The sequence below is a fragment of the Pan troglodytes genome, chromosome 10 (assembly GCF_028858775.2).
Source record: "Pan troglodytes isolate AG18354 chromosome 10, NHGRI_mPanTro3-v2.0_pri, whole genome shotgun sequence".
Lineage (NCBI taxonomy): Eukaryota > Metazoa > Chordata > Mammalia > Primates > Hominidae > Pan > Pan troglodytes.
In genome coordinates, this window is record NC_072408.2 from 26379592 (window position 1) to 26402142 (window position 22551).

The 22551-nt window shown below is 36.1% G+C and overlaps 1 protein-coding gene across 50 annotated transcripts in view; it reads left to right on the forward strand.

The window, feature by feature from the left end:
- The window catches only part of PLEKHA5 (pleckstrin homology domain containing A5), a 245580-nt gene that overhangs the window by 112643 nt on the left and 110386 nt on the right, over positions 1-22551 (forward strand). For 49 of the 50 annotated variants that reach the window (XR_010147989.1, XR_010147988.1, XR_010147987.1 and 46 more), the window contains 4 exons: positions 11090-11173; positions 12194-12314; positions 14581-14685; positions 18035-18107. Coding sequence is in view for 44 of the 50 variants with exons in the window: in XM_016923033.4 (XP_016778522.1) it covers positions 11090-11173; positions 12194-12314; positions 14581-14685; positions 18035-18107 (383 nt within the window). In the remaining 6 variants the exon portion in view is untranslated. Of the gene's footprint in view, positions 1-354; positions 619-11089; positions 11174-12193; positions 12315-14580; positions 14686-18034; positions 18108-22551 lie in introns of those variants that run through there. The other variant, XM_054664136.2, reaches the window with a different exon arrangement.

Here is a 22551-nt window from a genome sequence, read left to right on the forward strand (position 1 = left end):
CATGCTTGATAATTGTTATTATTTGTATTTAAATTCTTTGATACCTGTAATGGTAGAAATGTGAGGTAACATTTCTAAATCTGTTTTGGTGGTAATTTTGTCTGAACAGCTAAGAGTAGGAAATGATTATGAAGCTTCCAAGGATGAGAGGCATTGGGTTTAAAATTAAACTGGAATTGGGAAAGCTTTCATTACTGTGCTTCAGATAGAAATGATCCTGGGGTGATGGTAGGCAGTGAGATGAGAGGAGGAGGGAAGAGGAGCAGTGAGAGAGGCAGCATGTGCATGGCACATCTGCTGTCAGTGGAAGAAGGAAAGGGCCTCTAAGGAAAGTATGGCTTTATTCTGTTCTAGTGTCATTGAACAGAAGATGAAAGGCAGAACTGAGAAGTCTCATTGGCTGTGGAAGAGTTGGAGAAAGGGGCAGCTGTTGAAAGGTTGGGATCTGAAAAGGAAAGCAGCTCAAGCCTTGGAGGCACTCCTACTTGGAGTATGACTTCTGGCAACTTTCTAAATGCTCTGAGCCTCGGTTTATGTATTCATAAACTGCAAATAATAACACCTACCTCAAATGGGCTCTGTGAGGATTGTCAAGGCCATTACGTGACAGCTGACTATGTGAGTAGCACTGAAATGCTTGAGGGTAGCTGTTATGGTGGTGATCATAATATTTATTGCTGGAGGTGAGGTTGAGTGAGGTTTTCACACCTGATTAATCCCTTCTTTTCCCCCAAGAAATTGGAAATTATCCGTTTTCTAAATGATGAGAGGAGAAAGAATAGAAGTTAAAGGGTTAAGACCTTAAGGAGAATTTGTAGATGGTGGGTAAATGAAACATTGAGGTTTGAGCAGGATGTCTGGAAGCAGTTAGTTCGAAGTTAAAGGCAAATGGCATTTAGAACTAAATGTGGGGAAAGGAAATATATACTTTTCATGTTTTACCCCTCAAAAAAAATTACAATCTTTGAGATTGCTAACTCAGTGGTTATTTCTTCACATAAAAAAGCCTCAAGAATTCAGTTTCAAGAAAGGCAAAGCACTTTTAATGTTTTTCTTTTGTTCTTAAAACATTGCCTTTAATTGTAGGCACAATTTTCTATGCCAGCGTATTTTCAGTTTAAAAATAAATTGCAGAAACTGTCTTTGTGGCAGCCAGATTTCAACAGGACATGTTTCTCCTTTTTATTACAATGAAAGTAAATGAAAAGTTATCTATGTGAAACATTAAGAAATTTTATATTTAATAATAATTTTTAAATTACTTGACTAGCATAGGCTGAATTGATTTAATAACTAAATGGCTGCTACAAACATGTTTTTTAAACCTAATTAAGATTTGATTGTTTGAGTTGCAAAATTACAAGACACTGTGTGATTTCTATTGATGAAATCTCTTCAATTTTAAGGCAAGCTAGGGAGTATAATTGTTTTTTATAGAGTAATGAAACTAAGGCCAACTTAAGAATCTAGTAAATTATAGTTAAAAATTATGGTACTCTTTTTGGTTTCACTAGAAGGATACTGAAAACACAAGTTAAAAGCACACATCTGAGCTTTTTGCTGCATAGTTTTCTTCATAGAGAAATACAATAGCTTCCATAGTTTCCACACCTCTTCTGCCCCACTCCAGTCTAACATTATTGTGGATGTGTGGCAGCTTTTGTGGGTTGGGCCTTTGCAAAAGTCCAAGTCATGATACTGGCCTTTGTTGCCAGGAGTGGCAGAAGAATTGCCAAATGGCAGCTGCCAAACCACTATGCTATTCTATTTTTCTTAAACTAAATTAAATCTTTCTCTTTTTCCCTTAAGGGAAATACATGATTCAGAGCAAATCATATAAATGGGTTCACATGTGAGTTTAGTAAGAAACAACTGAAATCTCTTCTGTGGTATTCTAAAATATATATTACTCGTTTTGCACAGTAGATACATTTTCAACGATATTACCATGGTTACATATATGAAACACTGCATAATAAAGGTTGCTTTGCCTGACTGTAATGGATCACTCAGAAGAATAGTATTGGCTGTTATTGGCAGTATGTTAATAGCAATTTCAATATTCTTTTAAAAAAGCAGAGTGGATTTTGGATTAGAAAGCAGAGTGGATTTTAACTGCTTTGTCACTGAAGTTGCCCATGAAATAGAGATTTAAAAAAAAACCCCACCAAAAACACATGCTCCCACAAGGAAGAATTGCATTATGAAAGGTAGTCAGTGTGTAGCCAAAACATTAAAACATTTTTCTGAAGGTAGAAACAAAATCTCTAAAGGTCTGAAGTTCAGGTTAAATTACCCTTTTACCTTCCCAAAGCAAGAAACTAGTAAAACCATTTTCCTCTTTTACCATATAAAACAAGAGAAATCTACTTTTGAATATGCTAGCGCAGATATTTTCTTTGGACCATGTGTAAGTTGCTTTGTCTAAGAAAACAGAATATTTCTTAGCTAATAGCCTCTTCCTTCCCCTTTTTCCTTGCTATTATAATATAACTGCATTTTATTCAGTTTCCTCTAGGTCGGCCACAGACAAAGTTGTGAATTTTGACTGGAGTTAGCTCGCTCACCATAGTAGTCCCACTTATTTTGCCGTTGGTTGAATTGGACATGGAATCTCATATCTCTGACTAGTGAGATTCTTGAGAAAGATGGCCAGGGAGATTTTGGGAAACTTAGAGGGCAGATCACCTGAGGTCAGGAGTTCGAGACCAGCCTGGCCAATATGGTGAAACCCCGTCTCTACTAAAAATACAAAAATTAGCCGGGCGTGGTGGCAGGCACCTGCAATCCCAGCTACTCGGGAGGCTGAGGCAGGAGAATAGCTTGAACCCGGAGACAGAGCTTGCAGTGAGCCGAGATCACGCCATTGCACTACTGCCTGGGGAACGAGAGTGAGACTGTCAAAAAAAAAAAAAACAAAAAACAACCTTCCTTTTAACTCTAGACTTCGTGGTTCAGAGTATTGCTTTGTGATACAGCAGCCACCTTGGGCTTGAGAGGATGCCTAACTAAAAGGCACAGGGCAACCCAATAAAGATGGCAGTGCTGCAGTATTAAGCAATCCTGAGTCATCATCTCTTTGAAATCATAAGTATTATTTTAAAATCAGGAATAGTTCCTTTCCGTATGTGGTTTAAAGAATATATCTCATTTACTGCCTTTTTTTTTTTTTTCTTTTTTTGACAGAGTCTCACTCTGTCGCCCAGGCTGTAGTGTAGTGGCATGATCTTGGCTCACTGCAAGCTCCATCTCCCAGGTTCATGCCATTCTCCTGCCTCAGCTGCCCGAGTAGCTGGGACTACAGGAGCCCGCCACCACACCTGGTTAACTTTTTGTATTTTTAGTAGAGACGGGGTTTCACCACGTTAGCCATGATGGTCTCGAACTCTTGACCTCGTGATCCACCAGCCTTGGCCTCCCAAAGTGCTGGGATTACAGGGATGAGCCACTGCGCCTGGCTTGCTGCTTTGTTATATATATGTAACATTACTTGAATTTTTAAATGTTTAAATCTAGTACATTTAAGGCTGGGCGCGGTGGCTCACGCCTGTAATCCCAGTACTTTGGGACGCTGAGGCGGGTGGATCATGAGGTCAGGAGTTTGAGACCAGCCTGGCTATGATGGTGAAACCGCATCTCTACTAAAAATACAAAAATTAGCCAGGCATGGTGGCAGGCGCCTGTAATCCCAGCTACTTGGGAGGCTGAGGCAGGGAACTGCTTGAACCCAGGAGGTGGATGTTGCATTTAGCCGAGATTGCGCCACTGCACTCCAGCCTGGGCAACAGAGCAAGACCAAAAAAAAAAAAAAAAAATCTAGTACATTTAGTACTGGATTCATTTCTATAAAAATCAAATTCTGATTTTTAAATAACTTCTAATAAGGGTATTTTACCTATAGATATCAGATAAAAAAAGATTTTTGCATTCAATGAAGTTTCACATGGTTTTGGTCTTATTGGATAACAGGAATCTTAATACCAAATTTCTTTTGTCAGTTAGTACTTAATTCCATTGAATACTTTAGTTTCTTTCCTTGTATAATTTGAAGTAACTCTCCATTAGGAATGAAATAGGCCCCTCACTTTTATGGGCTTTTATTATTTTAACTGGAAATTTGAAACACCATATTAACAAACAAGTTTTTTTTCTAATTGCCTATTTTTATTGGGGTTTATATTGAAATGTGCACTTTATGCGTTTATTTTCATGAGAGAATGTGTGCATGGTTATGATGTTTTTTAAGGAATGCCATTGGCATCCTCCTTTGTATGTCTCCTGAGGAGGGAAAACCATAGCAATGTAGACTCTACGAAAAGTATCTTCCTTTAATTACCCTGGAAAGGGAGACAAACAACAGCTTCCCCCGTTTTCAGAGTGCTGTCATACAGTTTTAGTTATTTATATAAAAGAAACCTGTCACTTAAAGTTGATTTAAACCTGGTAAATTGCTCTTCCTTCCATCAGTAGTTTATAGGAGCTGTGTGCTTTAGCTTTCTCTTTTTATCTAAGCTTCCAGAAAGCTCAGAAGTAAGATGTTTAAAAGTTCAGCATAGCCCAGGTGTTCCAGTAGTTACCTACGTAATTCATTATTTGGTTTATAAAATACATAAGATTGGAAAAGGAATTAGGTAGACTAATGAATTTCTATTTTATCTCCAGTAGACATGTCATTTTAGTGTTATACAGTTTGATGGAAATATATATACCATTTTATATACACACTGATTTAGTCATCTTAAAATCCTTCACAACCAAATTATTATTAAATGAAATAATAGTTTCATAGAAGCTTTAAAGTATCAGGCCTTTCATTTACTCTTCTGATTATAGTAAATGATTAAAACTCTGGTAATAAATAGGAAAAAAACAATGCCAAGCCCAAGCAGTCTGTGTTGCTATTTATCAATTCCTTGGTATCTTTTCTTTTTTTTAAAAAAAAAGGTAGGGGTGAGGGCATTCGTTCATTTTATGCTGACCTTTAGTAGAGCATAATCATCAAGTTGAGCTTGTAAATATGACCTGTTTTCTTTAGCCCTGGAAGCTCTAGAATAACAGAGTGCTTTTTTTAAAAAAAATTAACTTTTAATTTAAATTTAATTAAAAAAAAGAGAGAGAGAGAGAGAGACAAGGTCTTGCTCTGCTGCCCAGGCTGGAGTGCAGTGGTAATCATAGCTCACTGCAGCCTCAAACTCCTGGGCTCAAACATTTCTCCTGCTTCAGCATAGCTATTTTAAAAATTAGGTGGGTGTGATGGCGTGCACCTTTAGTCCCAGCTACTTGAGAGGCTGAGGTAAGAGGACTGCATGAACTTGGGAGGTTGAGGCTGCAGAGAGTTGTGTTCACATCACTGCATTATGGCCTGAGGGATAGAGTGTTTAATCTTTAATGCCATAGTTTTTTGCCCAGACTTCAGTGCATTGGCACTATCTCAACTCACTGCAGCCTCTGCCTCTTGGGGTCAAGCGATTCTCATGCCGCAGCCACCAGAGTAGCTGGGATTACAGGCACGTGTCACTATGCCTGGCTAATTTCTGTATTTTTAGTAGAGACAGGGTTTCGCCATGTTGTCCAGGCTGGTCTCAAACTCCCGGCCTCAAGTGATCCACCCTCCTTGGCCTCCCAAAGTGCTGGGATTACAGGCTTAATACCATATTTTTTAATGTACCTTTTCTGTGTTTAGATATATTTAGATACACAAATAACATTATACTGCAATGGCCTATAGTATTCAATACAGTAACATGCGTTACCTGTTTTTATCCTAGAAGCAATAAGCTATACTATATAGCCTAGGTTTATATATAAATATATTTTCTATTTTTATAGTAGGCAGTACCAACTAGGTTTGTGTATATACACTTTATGATGTTCACACAACTAAAATCACCTAATATATTTTAGAATGTATCACCATAGTTGGGGTTGAGTATGATGAAACAAACAAACAAAATGTATTACCATAGTTAAGTGACACGTGACTATATGGGTAGGCACGAAGTTAAACTTTTAATTTAAATAATTGACCAAATACTAATATAATGATGACATATACTGAATGTCCTGCAGTTCATAATAATTGTAAATAACATTTATCAAGTGCTTATTATTTTTACAGCTTCATTATAAAGTAAGTTCCATGAGGGCAAGGATTTTTTATGTTTTTCTCACTGCTTTATGATACATTTTAATTTATAAATTAGGCACAGTGGGACAGGCATGCTGATTCATGCCTGTAATCCCAGCAGTTTGGGAAACCAAAGTAGGAAGATCACTTGAGCCCAGGAGTTTGAGGCCAGACTGGGCAACCCAGCAAGACCCCATCTCTGTTTTTTAAAAAATTAGGCACAGTAAAAGATTAACTGCAATAACTAATAAAAGTGTAACAGCATGCCAGCATCACTAGTCTTGTACTTTAGGGGGTGGGGTGGGGTCATTATTAAGTAAAGTAAAGGTTGTTTGAACACAAAAACTGCAATACCTCAACAGTTAATCTGAGAACCAAGCCAACTACTAAGTAACTAACGGGGCAGGTTGCATCGACAGTTTAGAGACACTGGACAAAGGGATGATTCACATCATAGATGGGATAGAGCAGGATGGAGAGAGATTTCATCACACTACTCAGAACAGCTCACAATTTAAAACTTAAGAATTGTTTATTTCTGGGATTTTCTATTTAATATTTTTGGGCGGCAATTGACTGAGGGTAACTGAAACCATAGAAAGCAAAACCACAGATAAGGGAGGACTACTGTATATAAATATATGTCTATATAGATGTTATATTTTTGAAAATATTTGTGTGTATATACATGTATATGCTGAGTAAATGAAGGAATAACCTGTGACATAGCTGCCTTTATTCAGTTGAGACACAGAGAGGTAAAGTTAAGTTGCCAAAGATCACCTAGCTATTAAGTGGAGGAGCTGGGATTCAAACCTATGTAGTCTGATTTCAGAAACTGTGCTCTCAACTGCCATTGTTTTCTGCTACCTCTGTTGTGTTTACAGAAATACAGGAACACGAATAGTAAATATTGCTTTTCTTATTCAGTCGAGTCAGTTATTTTAAGGGTTATGATAGCCTAGTGCAGGGCTTCCCACCCTCAGCACTGCTGACCTTTCTGGAGGTTTATTTGGACATGGAGGGCTCTGCTCTGCATTATAAAATGTTTAGCAGCTCCCTGGCCTCTACCCACTAGACACCAGTAACATTTCCCCAGTTATGACATTCAAAATGTTACCAGGGATTGCCAAATGCCCCCCTGGAGGCGAAATCACCCAATTGAGAACCACTTGTCTAGACCTATATATTAAAAGTCTGGAAGTAGGAGTAGGTAAACACTGGCATTGTATTTAGAAAAGTTTGGACTTCCTACTAGGCCACAGTGACTACAGAGACAAGGTGGGAACTAGTTTGTTCTGTGACCATAGGTATGTATTATATCAAGACCTGAATTTGGCCGGGCGCAGAGGCTCATACCTGTAATCCCAGCACTTTGGGAGGCCAAGGCAGGTGGATCGCCTGAGGACAGGAGTTTGAGACCAGCCTGACCAACATGGTGAAACCCCTCTCTACTAAAACTACAAAATTAGCCAGGCGTGGTGGTGCATGCCTGTAGTCTCAAATACTTGGGAGGCTGAGGCAGGAGAATCGCTTGAACCTGGGAGGCAGAACTTGCAGTGAGCTGAGATTGTGCCATTGCACTCCAGCCTGGGCAACAAGAGTGAAACTCCGTCTCCAAAAATAAAGATAATAAAATAAAAAAAAATAAAGGCTTGAATTTTATCCTTTTTATAAGGATTCTTCTAGAAATACAAATTTTTTAAATACTTTTTTTTATTCTCAGTTTTTATTAAGCATAAAATATCTGGCAAGAATTTTTTAAGTGACACCTTGTTTCAGTGTCTGTTAAAATTCTAATGCATTTTTAATAGGATAGTGATATGTTAGTTTGTAATTTAGTAGTGCAATACGTATTGCAAAAATATAGCATGTGTGTCCCTAAAAATCACCTCTTCATGCAAAATCTGGAAACAAAAAACGCAGGGCTTGGGGGGAAAATGGATCTAGGAGCACACTACACAAAAACTTCATTAGTGACACATGGGAATAAAGATAGGAACCGAATAAAAATGGTAGCATAATAAATACGACATTTGGCCTTGAAAAAGACCCGCATTTTGCTTGTGAAAGTAACTGAGTGTTGAAAGGGTTTCAGCATGTGAATTATTGGGAGGTGCTGGGAGGAAGGTTATCTGAAATTGAGTTGAAAGCCGTAGGCCCGGCGCGGTGGCTCACAGTGTAATCCCAGCACTTTGGGAAGCCAAGGCTGATGGATCACTTGAGGCCAGGAGTTCAAGACCAGCCTGGCCAACATGGCAAAACCCCATCTCTACTAAAAATGGAAAAAATTAGCCAGGCATGGTGACACACGCTCGTAATCCCAGCTAACTTGGGAGGCTGAGGCAGGAGGATCCTTTGAACCCAGGAGGCGGAGGTTGCAGTGATCTGAGATTGCGCCACTTCACTGCAGCCTGGGCAACAGAGCAAAACTCAGTCTCAAAAAAAAAAAAAAAAAAGAAAAGAAAAAAAAGTTGTATCACCAGATGAGGATAGGTGTGTTTCATAAAGCAGGCAGTGAACTGAAGTAGCTGGTACATGTTTGAGGTGTGTGCAGATATACATTTTGTGTATTCCTACATGGCTGGGTTTTGTTGGGTGCAGTTTTTTGCATCCATCTAGAGTCTCTCACAGATAAAATCATGCATAAGCAAATGCCAAGTTGTGTTATGCTCAAATTGTTCCTTTAACATACAAATCATGTTGAAACAGTTCCAGCAAGCGTTATAGCAGAACTGATGATTCTCTTGATCTGAATTTTGAGGCCCATCCAAAAAAAAAAAAAAAAAAACTTGTGAAATGCAGAAAAGAATGGCAGCTCTAAGATAAAAACATACAATTTGTAATAATACAGGGGACAAGCTTTGGTAGAATTGAGAAAAGGCTAGAATCATTGTCTTCCCTTCCCTGCCCTTCCTGTGGTCCTGAGCAGTCCACTCCTCCGTTGTGCCAAGACAATGGTCAGGACCTAACAGTGAGCCAGCTACCTCCCAGGGTGTCAAGTGCTGTATCTATTAAATTTTTTCTAAATATTAACAGATGGCTCTATGTGCTTCTTAGACTACTTGATTTAAGGAATAATAGAAACACTATGTTTCATTAATGATTCTACTCTTACAATAGTCAATATGGAATTTTTAAAAAACTATATCTTTATATTAATACTGTTTCAATTTTATTTAATGGATAAAGCTTCAGAGTATTGAGTTACCCAAAAAAATATGAAAATTAGGATTTGGAAAAAGAACTTAAGCGTATGAAATTTACCTGGAAGTTTGCAGGTTGTGGTTATAGACTTCTCACCATACAGAGCACATGTACTAATATTTTAAGATTAACAAAAGAAAACTAATATTCAATACAGACCTTACAAGGTAAATTTTCTAATGTCAGGCATGTCAATGATAGGTCTCTGTTGCAGATTACTTTATGGTATATGACTTAATGAAAATTATTATAGACTATTTAATATATCAATGTATATTACATATTATTTTGAGCATCTAATATTTTTGGCTTAAATAAATAGGGTTTTTTTCCTTCTTTCATTCAAGAAGACAGTTGAAGACCTAATCTTATTCAACCTAGAAAGAATACTATTTCTTAGGCAAACATCTTTTTCTCCAAAAATAGTCATAACTTAATTCAAAGCAATTTTTTTCAGTAAATATAACAGATTTTTCTTTGTTTTTGTTGTTTCCACATTTCATTTAAGATTTTTGCTTCTCCTTCAGATTTCATTTTTTTCTACAACATACCTTCCTCAAGTGTCAAAAAATTAATCTCATTACATTATCTATATAAAGGTTATTTTGTAAAACAGAAATACTGTAAATTATTCCTGTTTCAGAACCTTCTATTTTTTTAAGGTACTGGTGCCCATATAGTAGTACTGTTAGGTTTTCTTTCCATTTATGAATTTGGCATTAGTACTCTGTAATGCACCCATGTTGGACCATAAAACAGTGGAGGTAAGTAGACACTCATACTTACTTTTCATGACCCACCTATGAAGTGTAAAATACAGTAATCATTGTATTTTACAATGCAGTGTAAAGAGCTAAACAGCCAAATCAACTTACCTTTTTTTTTTTTTTTTTTTTTTGGGGGGGGAGACAGAGGCTTGCTGTGTTGTCCAGAGTGGAGTGCAGTGGCACAATCTCAGCTCACTGCAACCTCCATCACCCAGGTTCAAGCGATTCTCCTGCCTCAGCCTCCCAGTAGCTGGGATTACAGGCACACGCCACCACACCTGGCTAATTTTTGTATTTTTAGTAGAGATGGTGTTTCACCATGTTGGTCAGGCTGGTCTTGAACGCCTGACCTCAAGTGATCCACCTTCCTTGGCGCTCCAAAGTGCTGGGATTACAGGCGTGAGCCATGGCACCTGGCCTACAACTTAACCTTTGTTTATAAAATAATGAAAAAGGATTGAGGCCAGACTGAGAAGGGATGCATTTAACTTTTTTGTAAAAATATAAGTAACATTTACACATATATACACTCCCAATAGATAGTAGGAAGGATATATTTAGGAATCTCAAAAGGCTGGCGGCCAGGTGCCGTGTCTCATGCCTGTAATCCCAGCACTTTGTGAGGCCGAGGCGGGTGGATCACCTGAGGTCAGGAGTTCAAGACCAACCTGACCAACATGGTGAAATCCTGTCTCTACTAAAAATACAAAAAATTAGCTGGGCGCGTGATGGTGGGCGCCTATAATCCAAGCTACTTGGGAGGCTGAGGCAGAAGAATTGCTTGAACCCAGAAGGCAGAGGTTGTAGTAAGCCGAGAATGCGCCATTGCACTCCAACCTGGGCGACAAGAATAAAACTCCGTCTCAAAAACAAAAACAAAAAAAGGCTGGAAGTTTGAATTTCATTTCCTTTGTAGACTAATGTTACAATAAATAAATGGGAATTTTAAATACCTACATGTTCTGTTTTTCTTTTATTCTTTTTTCAGCCATAATGAAAGGAAAGTGACCTGCAAACATCCAGTCACAGGACAACCATCACAGGACAATTGTATTTTTGTAGTGAATGAACAGTAAGTAAAGAGTTTCATGGAATGCCTGTATTCAAAATTGGGTTAGCATTGAAATTGCTGTTATTTATATTTCAATTTAACAGCTTTCTTATCTGGACATTTGTAGTCAAGTATAATAACAGAATGCCAGCTGTTCACAATGTGTCATATAGAAACCTGAGTTAAACATTTTTTTCATGAAGAATGTAATTTCAGAAGCTGTTTTTATAGTACTTCAAACGCAGTAAGCTCAAGAACCCGGGATGCAAGCTTAGAGAAACTGTGTAAATGGTTAGATTATTAAACTAATTTGAGCTCACTTTTCTCATCCTTAAATCAGATAGTGGTAATTACTATTTCACAAGAATTTTATAAGCATCAAAGAATGTATTATACTATAAAGCTATTCACAGAGTTAGTTACTGAAATTGTTATTGTTTTTAAAATTAGAATAATCTTATAATTCATTTTTAATTTTTCAGTTGGATGACCAAGTAGAATATCTGCAATAATGCCTATTATAAATAAACATGATAGGCCGGGCACAGTGGCTCACGCCTGTAATCCTAGCACTTTGGGAGGCCAAGGTGGGCGAATCACTTGAGGTCAGGCATTCAAGACCAGCCTGGCCAACATGGTGAAACCCTGACTGTACTAAAAAAATAGAAAAATTAGCCGGGCATGGTGGCGCGTGCTGGTAGTCCCAGCTACTGAGGAGTCTGAGGCAGGAAAATCACTTGAACCTGGGAGGCAGATTCTACAGTGAACCAAGATTACGCCACTGCACTGTAGCCTGAGCAACAGAGTGAGACTCTTGTCTTAAAAACTAATAATAAATAAACATGATAATAATGTGTTTTTGGCTTAGGAAGAGCGTTAGCTGTATTTAAAGTTGTTGTAAGTATTAAGGCCTGACTCTAGAGTAACTAGGATCCAAGTACTGGAAAAAGTAGGACATTCGCATTGTTAACTGTAGAGAAGTGTAATTATAAAGCGGGTTACATACATAGCAAGTTCTAGCATTTTGACATATATTTTCAGGACTGTTGCAACCATGACATCTGAAGAAAAGAAGGAACGGCCAATAAGTATGATAAATGAAGCTTCTAACTATAACGTGACTTCAGATTATGCAGTGCATCCAATGAGCCCTGTAGGCAGAGTAAGTTATTTTGCTTTATATTAATTATTGATAAGGAGTAAACAGTATCTATACCGTTACTCATAATGGACTTAAAAGTATAGAATAATAATTACATTTTTATTATTACCTGAATTTGGGGGTAATTGATATAAGAAGCAACAGCCTGAAATACAAAGTAATAAGATTGTAATTCAGTGACTTAAATTTTTGAATTTGGAATAATTTTAGAAATATATTGATATTTGTGAGAGAGAATGGGTACACTTAAGTTTTAAAGGTGATTATTCATGTAATAGCCTAGAAATCAAATTATCTGACTGTAAGAATGCTTAGATTGAGAAAACATTTTTCAGCAAAACCATTGTAATAGTATATTATGTTTATTGTTAAGGAAATAGATAATTATAAGATAATTATAATAATAGTATTTTAAATGCCAGTTAAGGTTTTTGAAATAAAATTTTGTTAGGAGATTATAAATGAATGTAAATTTTCAAATAATATAAATAATTTCTGATTATTAAGTAAAATAAATCCAACAGACTGAGCATAATGCTTTATGAGTATATTTTAATTAAACTCTGGAGAAATTGATGAATGGATTGAGAGCCACTAGATCATTGTCTTGAAAGAAAGTTGAATCTGTTCCTCATACTTTACACCAGAAGTTTTCTAGATGGATCAGTTGTTGAAATGTTAAAAACAAAACTAAGAAAAAAACAATGGAAGATTTGAAAAAAAAAAAAAAAAGAAAAGCTCAGAATGCATATGGGCTTTCTAAATATGACATAAAACTCAGAAGTAACAATATAAAATAATGAGAAATTCAACCACACGTAATTATTATCCATGCAGAGTATCTGTAATTCATATAACAATTAAAGAATAATTTCCTTATAATTAAAGAAGTGCTGTGAATCAATAAGAAAAGGGCTTATGAGCCAGTTTGGAAATGGAAAAATTATATGAAATCAGTTTTCGGGAAAGAAAATGGAATTTACTCTTAAATATATGAAAAAAGATTCTCAGCCTCATCCATAATATGAAAAATACTAATTAAAACCAGAAAAAGACACCATTTCCACCTACAGATTTCCAAAGATCAGAAAGTTTCATAACACAGCACACTAACAACAGTATGGGTAAATAGGCATTCGGTTTATATAGTGAGCTCCAAGAAATAATGGAACAGAAGAGTGGATATTAAAATATGCAGTCATTTCAGAAAAATACTCATTAATCATGAGAACAATTATTTTAGATAGATAGGCACACACATACAGTGATATTGGTCGCCACACAGTTGTGAGTGGGGCTAGCTGGGTGCTGGAGCCCAAGAGTGAGTAGATTGATCTTTGTGTATCTTTTTGTGTCGTTTGAGTTTTATACTGTTTTTAAGCATTACCTGTTTGAAAGTAAATTAAAATCTATCAAGAAAACATGCTTTAGGAAAAATTTTGTTGATATTGGGCCTTAAAATTTTCTTATATACTAATAAAAGCTTCCCAAAACAAAATTCTAAAGAAGTATGCTAGATTTCCAAAGATTCTGAACAAGTAGAAAAGTAAGAGATAATTTTATGTTACTTTATAGCTTCATTGTTTTCATCTTTGTTGGTCACCATTATGATTCCTGCCAAAATAAATCTTCATGGTAACCATAGCAGTATTTTTAAAGACTGTATATCCTTATGTGTATTTTGAAGAATCCAGTAAACCCCATCTGTCTAGTTTAAGTTCAGAGTTGTCCATAAAAAAGAAAACACTACATCACATTAAGCAGATCCTTCCTGTCCTGTTTTGTACTTGATGTGATATATTTGTTTATATTTAATATCTGTATATTTCTCCTCAGACTGAGTGCCATTAACTTTCTTTAATTGAACCTGCACTATTAAATGCAGATATAAAGGGAAAAGTTCTGTCATTTGGTTTATTCTTAAAGATTTGTTAACAGTTTTTACTCAAGATCTATTCATTTTATATAGCAGGTAGGACAAAATACTGCCACATACTCTGTGTTTCTAAAAATTGTATATCCTATCCAGATTTTAAAGGAAAGATTGTAAAACTTGTGATACCCTGGGGGAAAAATTTTTGGTGCGGAATTCTTACACTTCAAAAAACTAACCCAGCAAAAGTAGAATTTTAATAATTTTTCTGAAAAGATTTAAGTCCTGCAAGTCTTGGGAAAATCTGAAAAGAGATTAAATTTTAAGAGGAAGATAAGTTCAAATCTCTAGGCATTAATACCACATTTTCTGTCATGCTCTTTTTCTATTTAGACTTCACGAGCTTCAAAAAAAGTTCATAATTTTGGAAAGAGGTCAAATTCAATTAAAAGGAATCCTAATGCACCGGTTGTCAGACGAGGTTGGCTTTATAAACAGGTATTTTTTTTTTTTTTTGATATGAAACAAAAGACAGAATTAGAAGGAACCTTTTAAACTGAATGTACCTAAGACAATTCTATAAAATCATAAAATTAAGAAGGAACTATGAAGAAGCCACCCAGGTTATTTGACTGCTTGTTACCCCTGAAGAATATCAAGGGAACAGTGAAGACAGAAAAAGGAGTGGACATTACTTACAACTGAGATTGTGTGTTTGTTATGGGTATTTCTAGACTTACAATTAAATATATGCTGTATGAAAATGTTAGAAATAGCATGGTAAAAGTATCCAGACAGAAATATTTTTAAAATGTCAAAATTGAAATAAACAACTAAATATTAATACAAGGGTATTCATTTTTCTATTGATATAAAAATTGTTAGAGAAATATACAGTTGTATATTTCCCCCCTTTATTTATACAGAAATTTTACAATAATTTCAGATTTTTCTGAGTTTTTTCAGATTTTTGATTCTATAATATGAGATTATTCTTTCTTCCTCTTATTTTTTTTGGTTATTTATTTTTTCTTTTCTTTTTAATTTGCTCATACAGGGTTTACTCTCAGGCGTCCTGATTGGTTGATATTGTTGCACTGACTGGGGAACTTGCTATCTAAGCTCTTTTGGAACCTTATTAGTTTTGCAATTAGTAAATATATATGTACATTACTTCCTTGGATTTTGACATCATTTCGATTACATAGAGGCTATTTACTTCCCAGTTTGCAGCTAGGTTTCAGATAAGTGACTGGTAGATAACTGAGGTGACATCCTCAATCTTCAAGGCTTTTTTCTTTCTGATTCTATATACGTACAGATGATACAAAGCAAGTTAAATATTAGTTCATTGGTGTCAGTTTATTCTGTTAAATATTGCTGATTGCTTTCAGGTGACCTAATGATTTTTATTTATTGAGTCATAATTTTTATTGAAAGATCATTGACTATATTTTAACCATCTGATATTTAAGCTTTCCAGGCTAAAAGGTTTTTGCACATTTAGTTTCTTTTTTTTTTCTTTTTCTTTTTTTTTTTTTTTTTGTGAGACAGGGTCTCACTCTGTCACCTGCCCAGACTGGAGGGCAGCGGTGTGATCTCAGCTCACCGCAACCTCTGCCTCCCAGGCTCAAGCAATTCTCCTGCCTCAGCTTCACGAGTAGCTGGGATTACTGGCATGTGCCACTACCGCCAAGTTAATTTTTGTATTTTTAGTAGAGACGGGTTTTCACCACCTTGGCCAGGCTGGCCTTGAATTCCTTTCCTCAAATGACCACCCACCTTGGCCTCTCAAAGTGCTGGGATTACAGGCGTGAGCCACCACACCCAGCCCAGTTTCTAATAGAAAATTTTCTCCGTATTTTCCAGCTAGTCTTTCTAATAAGTCCAAATTATGATCCACTATTTCAGTGCAAAACTGAGCCTCATACCCTAATGGCATTCCTTATTTAAAATAGCTCTTGTTCTTATTTCTTGATCCCTTGGTTAATTTAGCATTGCAAAAGTATTACCAAGTAGCTTCTCTAACAAGTGTTTATTTTGGGCCTAGTACAGTGGTTCACGCCTGTAATCCCAGCACTTTGGGAGGCCGAGGCAGGAGAATCACTTGAGCCCAGGAGTTCGAGAACAGCTTGGGCAACATAGTGAGACCTCATCTCTACTTTAAAAAAAAACAAAAAACAAAGATTAACCTGGTGTGGTGGTGTGCATCTGTAGTCCCAGCTACTCCGGAGGCTGAAGTGGGAGGATCACTTGAGCCCAGGATTTGAGCTTGCAGTGAGGTATGATCATGCCACTGCACTCCAGCCTGGGTGACAGAGCAAGACCCTGTCTCCAAAAAAAAAAGTGTTTATTTTGTAATATGTGTGTGACACATATTTGTTTACAGTGTCCCTTATCTGTACTAAAGAATACAATGAAGTAATTGAAGATGGCTGGGTGTGATGGCTCACACCTGTTATTCCAACACTTTGGGAGGCCAAGGTGGGTGGATCACCTTAGGACAGGAGTTCAAGACCAGCCTGGCCAACATGGAGAAACCCTGTCTCTACCAAAAATACAAAAATTAGCCAGCTGTGGTGGTGCACGACTGTAATCCTAGCTACTCGGGAGGCTGAGACACGAGAATCACTTGAAACCAGGAAGCAGAGGAATTGAAGATATCATTTGCCATTTAATTTTTTTTTTTTTTTTGGTTTCTTTTTTCGTATAGCTGTCAATTTTAAGGCCAAATCTTTTATTTTGAAAGATTTTACCCATGTTAATTTCTATAATTCTGAAGTCATTACTCACAGCTAGAAATAAATTTAGAAATAATCAATGCACATCCAAACTGGCCTCTCGTTTTTTCTTTTTTCTTTTTTTTCTTTTTTTTTTTTTTTGGTATCTGTTTAATTCTCACTTCCAATTTTGCTACATTGCATATGGGAAAGTAATTTTTATTAAAATTCTAATTTTGTTTGAGCCTGATATTTTAATGAACTAAATTACTTAGAAATAACTGCCAAAAAGTCTCTCTTTTTTGCATGATGAGCAAATCCCAAACTATAGATGTAAGAAAAAAAATGTTTATGAATTGTATTTGTATATTAAGGTTTCTTTATTCATAGTCACTTTAAATCACATTACCTTTGGAATAATTTCAATTCACATATTTCTCTTCTTGTTGAAGATTAACATATTTATTAAATCTGGTTTACCAGAATGCGTGCACTGCTGCATGGTTACATTATTCTGATCCTAGCAGTTGTTTGTGTTGAGAAGAGTGAATTCCAAATTGCTTACAAATACGAAGCCAAATCAAATTGCCTTAATATATTCCTTTTGCATGATGGTATTTTCAGAGACCAGTCTAGTTGGGAATATCTAAGGCCCTAGAAAACTACCTCAAAATTTTTAATTGGCCTTTTAGATAGGTTATATTACACATGTATCAAACATACCTTGTTTTAAAAGTTTAAATAAATGCACAAGGCCAGGAACAGTGGCTCAAGCCTGTAATCCCAGCACTTCGGAAGGCCAAGGCGGGTGGATCACCTGAGTCAGGAGTTAGAGACCAGCCTGACCAACATGGTAAAACCCTGTCTCTACTAAAAATACAAAAAAAAATTAACCTGGCATGGTGGCAGGCGCATGTAACCCCAGCTACTCTGGAGGCTGAGACAGGAGAATCGCTTGAACCCGGGAGGCAGAGGTTGCAGTGAGCAGAGGTTGTGCCATTGCACTCCAGCCTGGGCAACAAGAGCGAAACTCTATCTCAAAAAAATAAAAATAAATAAATAAATAAATGCACATGTGAGTTTTTGTTGTTTGAGAAATAATCCTTAAATATGCTGATTTAATCCAGGACAGTACTGGCATGAAATTGTGGAAGAAACGCTGGTTTGTGCTTTCTGACCTTTGCCTCTTTTATTATAGAGGTAAGTTTACCCTACTGTCTTAGTGTATTATTTTGTAATCGATATGTAATATAAGTATCAGATACTTTAAAAAGTATTGTAACTCTGTGTGCTATTTTATTATCAACAAATAGTATCAAACAGATTTTTTCTTCTTTGACATATCATTCTGAGTTTTGGGGTTATGATAGAATAAATATGGTGCTTCAGACCGTGTTTGGTCTGAGTTTTGGTTCAGCTTCCCTAATCTTTGCTCTATAATGCTACTCTTGAATTCGGTGCTTAATAGATACAATCCTTAGTTTGAGGAGGTTCTTTTCACATGTCAGTTTTGTCAGATCTAGCTTATGGGTCCTTCAAGCACCCAATTCTGCTCCCCAGCAAATGATATTAGAATATTAAGGACTACTATTATGTAATGGCAAATGAAAAAAGTGAAATACAAATTTCATTTTGAACTTTTTTTTTGACCAAACACTGATAGCTTTTCTCTGGTTAGTAAATTATTAATTCAGTTTTAAATAAAAATCCAGAGATGTTTCATACACCACATGGATCTCTTAGATACTACAAGATACTACAAAGTTGTTACCTGCCAATGAAAGGCATACCTGGGTGGCACTCTCCGGAAAAATCTGTCTCAGCTATAGTATAAAATGATGAATCTGAATAATCTCTCCTTCTTCTCTACTTTAAACTTTGGATAATGAAAGAATTAGATTGTCAAGCCATAATTAATAATTTATGACTTTTCTCTAGAAGTATAACTTATAAGATATAACAGAGTTTTAGAACTGATTAGCAGTTTCTACATTTTTTGACTGCACAAAAGACCGGTAGCAAAATTTATAGTTGTGTATTGAAGCATTATAATACATATTAACCTTCAAAATTTGGAATTACTAGAATTGTTTCCATCTGCAAACTGTAGTTGAGAATTACTGCTGAGTCAGAATTAACCAATCCTATAAAATTGCATTTTGTCATAGAGATGTTCCTTAGGCTGCAATTGTGGTGTTGTCTTTAGTTAAATGCTAAGCTTACTCTACAATTTTTCTTAGGGGTTTTCTTACTCTTTCAGAAAGTTAGGAGTTGTATTTCAGGCATTATCCTTAAGCTTATAATTTCTCTTCTCGTCTCTTTTTCAGTATATTTATGGACTACTTATAACAAGAAATGTTTATTATTTCTAATATTTTAAATTTCTAATACAAGAATTTGTTGGGTTTTGTTTTGTTTTGTTTTTGAGACAGAGTCTTGCTCTGTTGCCCAAGCTGGAGTGCAGTGGTGCAATCTTGGCTCACTGCAACCTCCACCTCCCGGGTTCAAGTGATTCTTGTGCCTCAGCCTCCCAAGTAGCTGGGATTACAGGCACGCGCCACCACACTTGGCTAATTTTTTGTGTGTATTTTTAGTAGAGACGGGGTTTCACCATGTTGTCCAGGCTGGTCTCAAACTCCTGACCTTAAATGATCCACCTGCCTCAGCCTCCCAAAGTGCTGGGATTACAGGTGTGAGCCACCATGCCCAGCCAAGAATTTATTGATGTTAATTTGCAACAAAAACCACTGAATTCCTTGTAATTTGCTATTGTTGTTGCTCAGGGAAAGGTGGGACTCATCACTTTTACTATAATAGGAAAGCTTTTGATCATATTTCAAAAATGTAAAAGTGAATCAGAAGCCATGATGATGGATATAAAGATGAGAACAGTAGACACTGGGGAGCACAGGAGAGGGGAGGGCTGAACATAGTACCAACTGGGTACTGTGCTATCTGGGAGACTGATTCATTTGTACTCCAGACCTCAGCATCACGCAATTTACCTTCGTAACAAATCCACATGTGTACCCCTGAACCTATAATAGAAGTTGGAAAAACAAACAAACAAAAAACAAGCCATGCTGAGTCTGAGATTCCTTATTATTAACCACCTGCATTTTATATGCAATGTATTTATTAATTTTAGTAGTTTCCCAGATGGGGAATATAAAAAAGAAGAAACTGTAGAAACAAGAGAAATATCATTTAACTCATTTCAGATGACTGCTCTGCAGACTGTTGGAAAGAAGTATATGATATACATTTTTACTATTTTATCAATAAGAAATATTAGATTTTAAATTAAAATAATTAGATTTCAGTGAGATCATAATAGCCTATATATATTTTTTTGCATATTTACTGTTTGTTGAGTACTGTGCTGAGCAAGTTATATAGATGCTCTATTTTATCTAACCCTCACAGCTACCTGATAATGTGGGGAATCTTATGTTCATTGCACGCGAGGGGAAACTCATATACAAAGTGCTTACCTCAGGTCTCACAATTCGCAAGTGGCACAGTCAGGATTTGAACTCAGGCACTCTGACTCCAGAGCTGACACTGTTAGTTTCTATTCTCTTAATCACGAGTTTTTGCCCCCACTCAGATATCCTCTTCACTTAAATGCTGAGGGCAGTGGCCCCATTCATTTCTTCTCCATTTCTCAAAGCATCTAGTCTACTGACATAAAAAGTGTGTTGTCAGAATTTTTTGGAGATCAGTCCATGTTTTACAGATAATGGAAATTAAGACAGAGAAAATAACTGATTTGCTAAAGATATTCCCAAATATCTTTAAAACTAAGTAGAAATGGGGAATCTAAAATGTCACTTGAATCCAGTAAAATGTTGAGATTCTTACGGCTCTTGTCCCGGCTCATCTTCCCTACGAAGCAAATTTTGTGATGGAGATTAAAATGTAGAAAGCTTTTTGGAGAGTGTTGTTCTTGGAACCATCAGCTGTGGCAAAGTGAAGGAAGGAAATGGCAGAGACAAAAGAAAATGGGATGCCATGCAGTCTCAGAAAGGCCTCGGCTGACCCCATAGAGAGTTCTTTCATTCTACAAACATTACTGAGTACTTACTCGTTGTCAGTCTATGAGTCTCTCTAGGTAATAGAAACTAGGACAGTGCTTCCATCAGGCTTGATATAGAACTAAACAGAAGAATGTCATGATTAGAAGCAGTTTAAGAAGCTGAAGAACTCAGGATAGTCATTTGATAGAAGGTGAAGATTTTTTACACGCACTGTCTTTGATTTTATATAATAATGGCAATATTTATTTAATGCTTCACTCTCAGTGCTGTTTTTGATGTGTATTAACTCATTTAACCCTCATAACAATCTTATGAGGTAAGTCCTATTATCCTCAATTTTATAGATGATAAAACAGATACTAAGCATCAATAACTTGGCAAGGATTTCACAGCTAGTTAGTGTTAGGCAGGAAAACAGCCTCACGTAATCTAGGGAAATCACCCTGTGCTTTAGTGCCTCTGTCTATTCTGAAGCAACTTTAGAAAAGATTATTTTATTATGGGACATAGAAGGATGTATTATTTGATTAAAATGATTTTTTAATAAAGATGACTTCATGTGCTGTTTGTGACTATACCCTTTACATGAACATAAAACATAAAATTGGATTCAAAATTAGCGTTTGACTTATTCTTTTAAATTGTCACATTCTCTGTAATTCATGACTGCTTTCCAACTCTTTTTAACCTTTTGGACTAAATCTGTACTTCCGTTCATCCTTTTACGCATTAATGAATCGTACCTGAATGAGCACAGAATAGTAAAAACAAAATTTTGTTCCATTGCTATGAGAAAAGCTATCGAAAAAAGCCTCCATTTAATGTAACTTTTTCCCTTCTGGATGTTTCACCAGATACTCTGGAAATGAGGGCGAAATAAATAAAATCCCTTGTTAAGTTTTTGATAATTAGGAAAAACAAAAAAGAAATCACACACAGCAAGCATAATAAAAAGAATTATTTCACTTTTATGATTTCTCATTGGTGAGTTTATTAGCCTGATGACACCGCTTTATTAACTTGTCTTATACGTCTGTAACAATGAAGTACATATTTCAAGTTTCATAAACATCTCTGCCCCCAAGCAGCAAGTTAATAATGTGAATCTATACTGTGTCAAGATTAATGTTTATCATTTTCCTAGGTATATTTTATGTGCTTGCCTTGTAGGCCTGTAATTTAGTCACACTATTGTATATCAGAATGATTAGTAAAAAGCAGACCTTCAAAGTTAAATGTTTTAAAAAGCGTATAATTTATATAGCATAGTTCAAATATGTATTCACATGTCGTCTTCATTTATTCAACAAATTCTTTTGAGCCTCTACCACTGTCATTCTAAGTGTCTTTGTAGAACTTACATTCTAGCATGGAGAAAAAGATAATAAGCAAATAAATAGCTAAAACATATAGTTTGCCGGAGGTATTGAGAGTAGGCAATGGTAACATTCCCGAAGGAGAACAGAGAAAACGTTAAATAAATAACATTTTAAAATACAGTAGTCAAGGAAGGCCTCATTGATGAGACCTTTGAGCAAAGCCTGAAGGATGTAACCAAGAAAGCCATGTATTTGTCTGGGGATAGAATGGTTGGGCATTTAAAT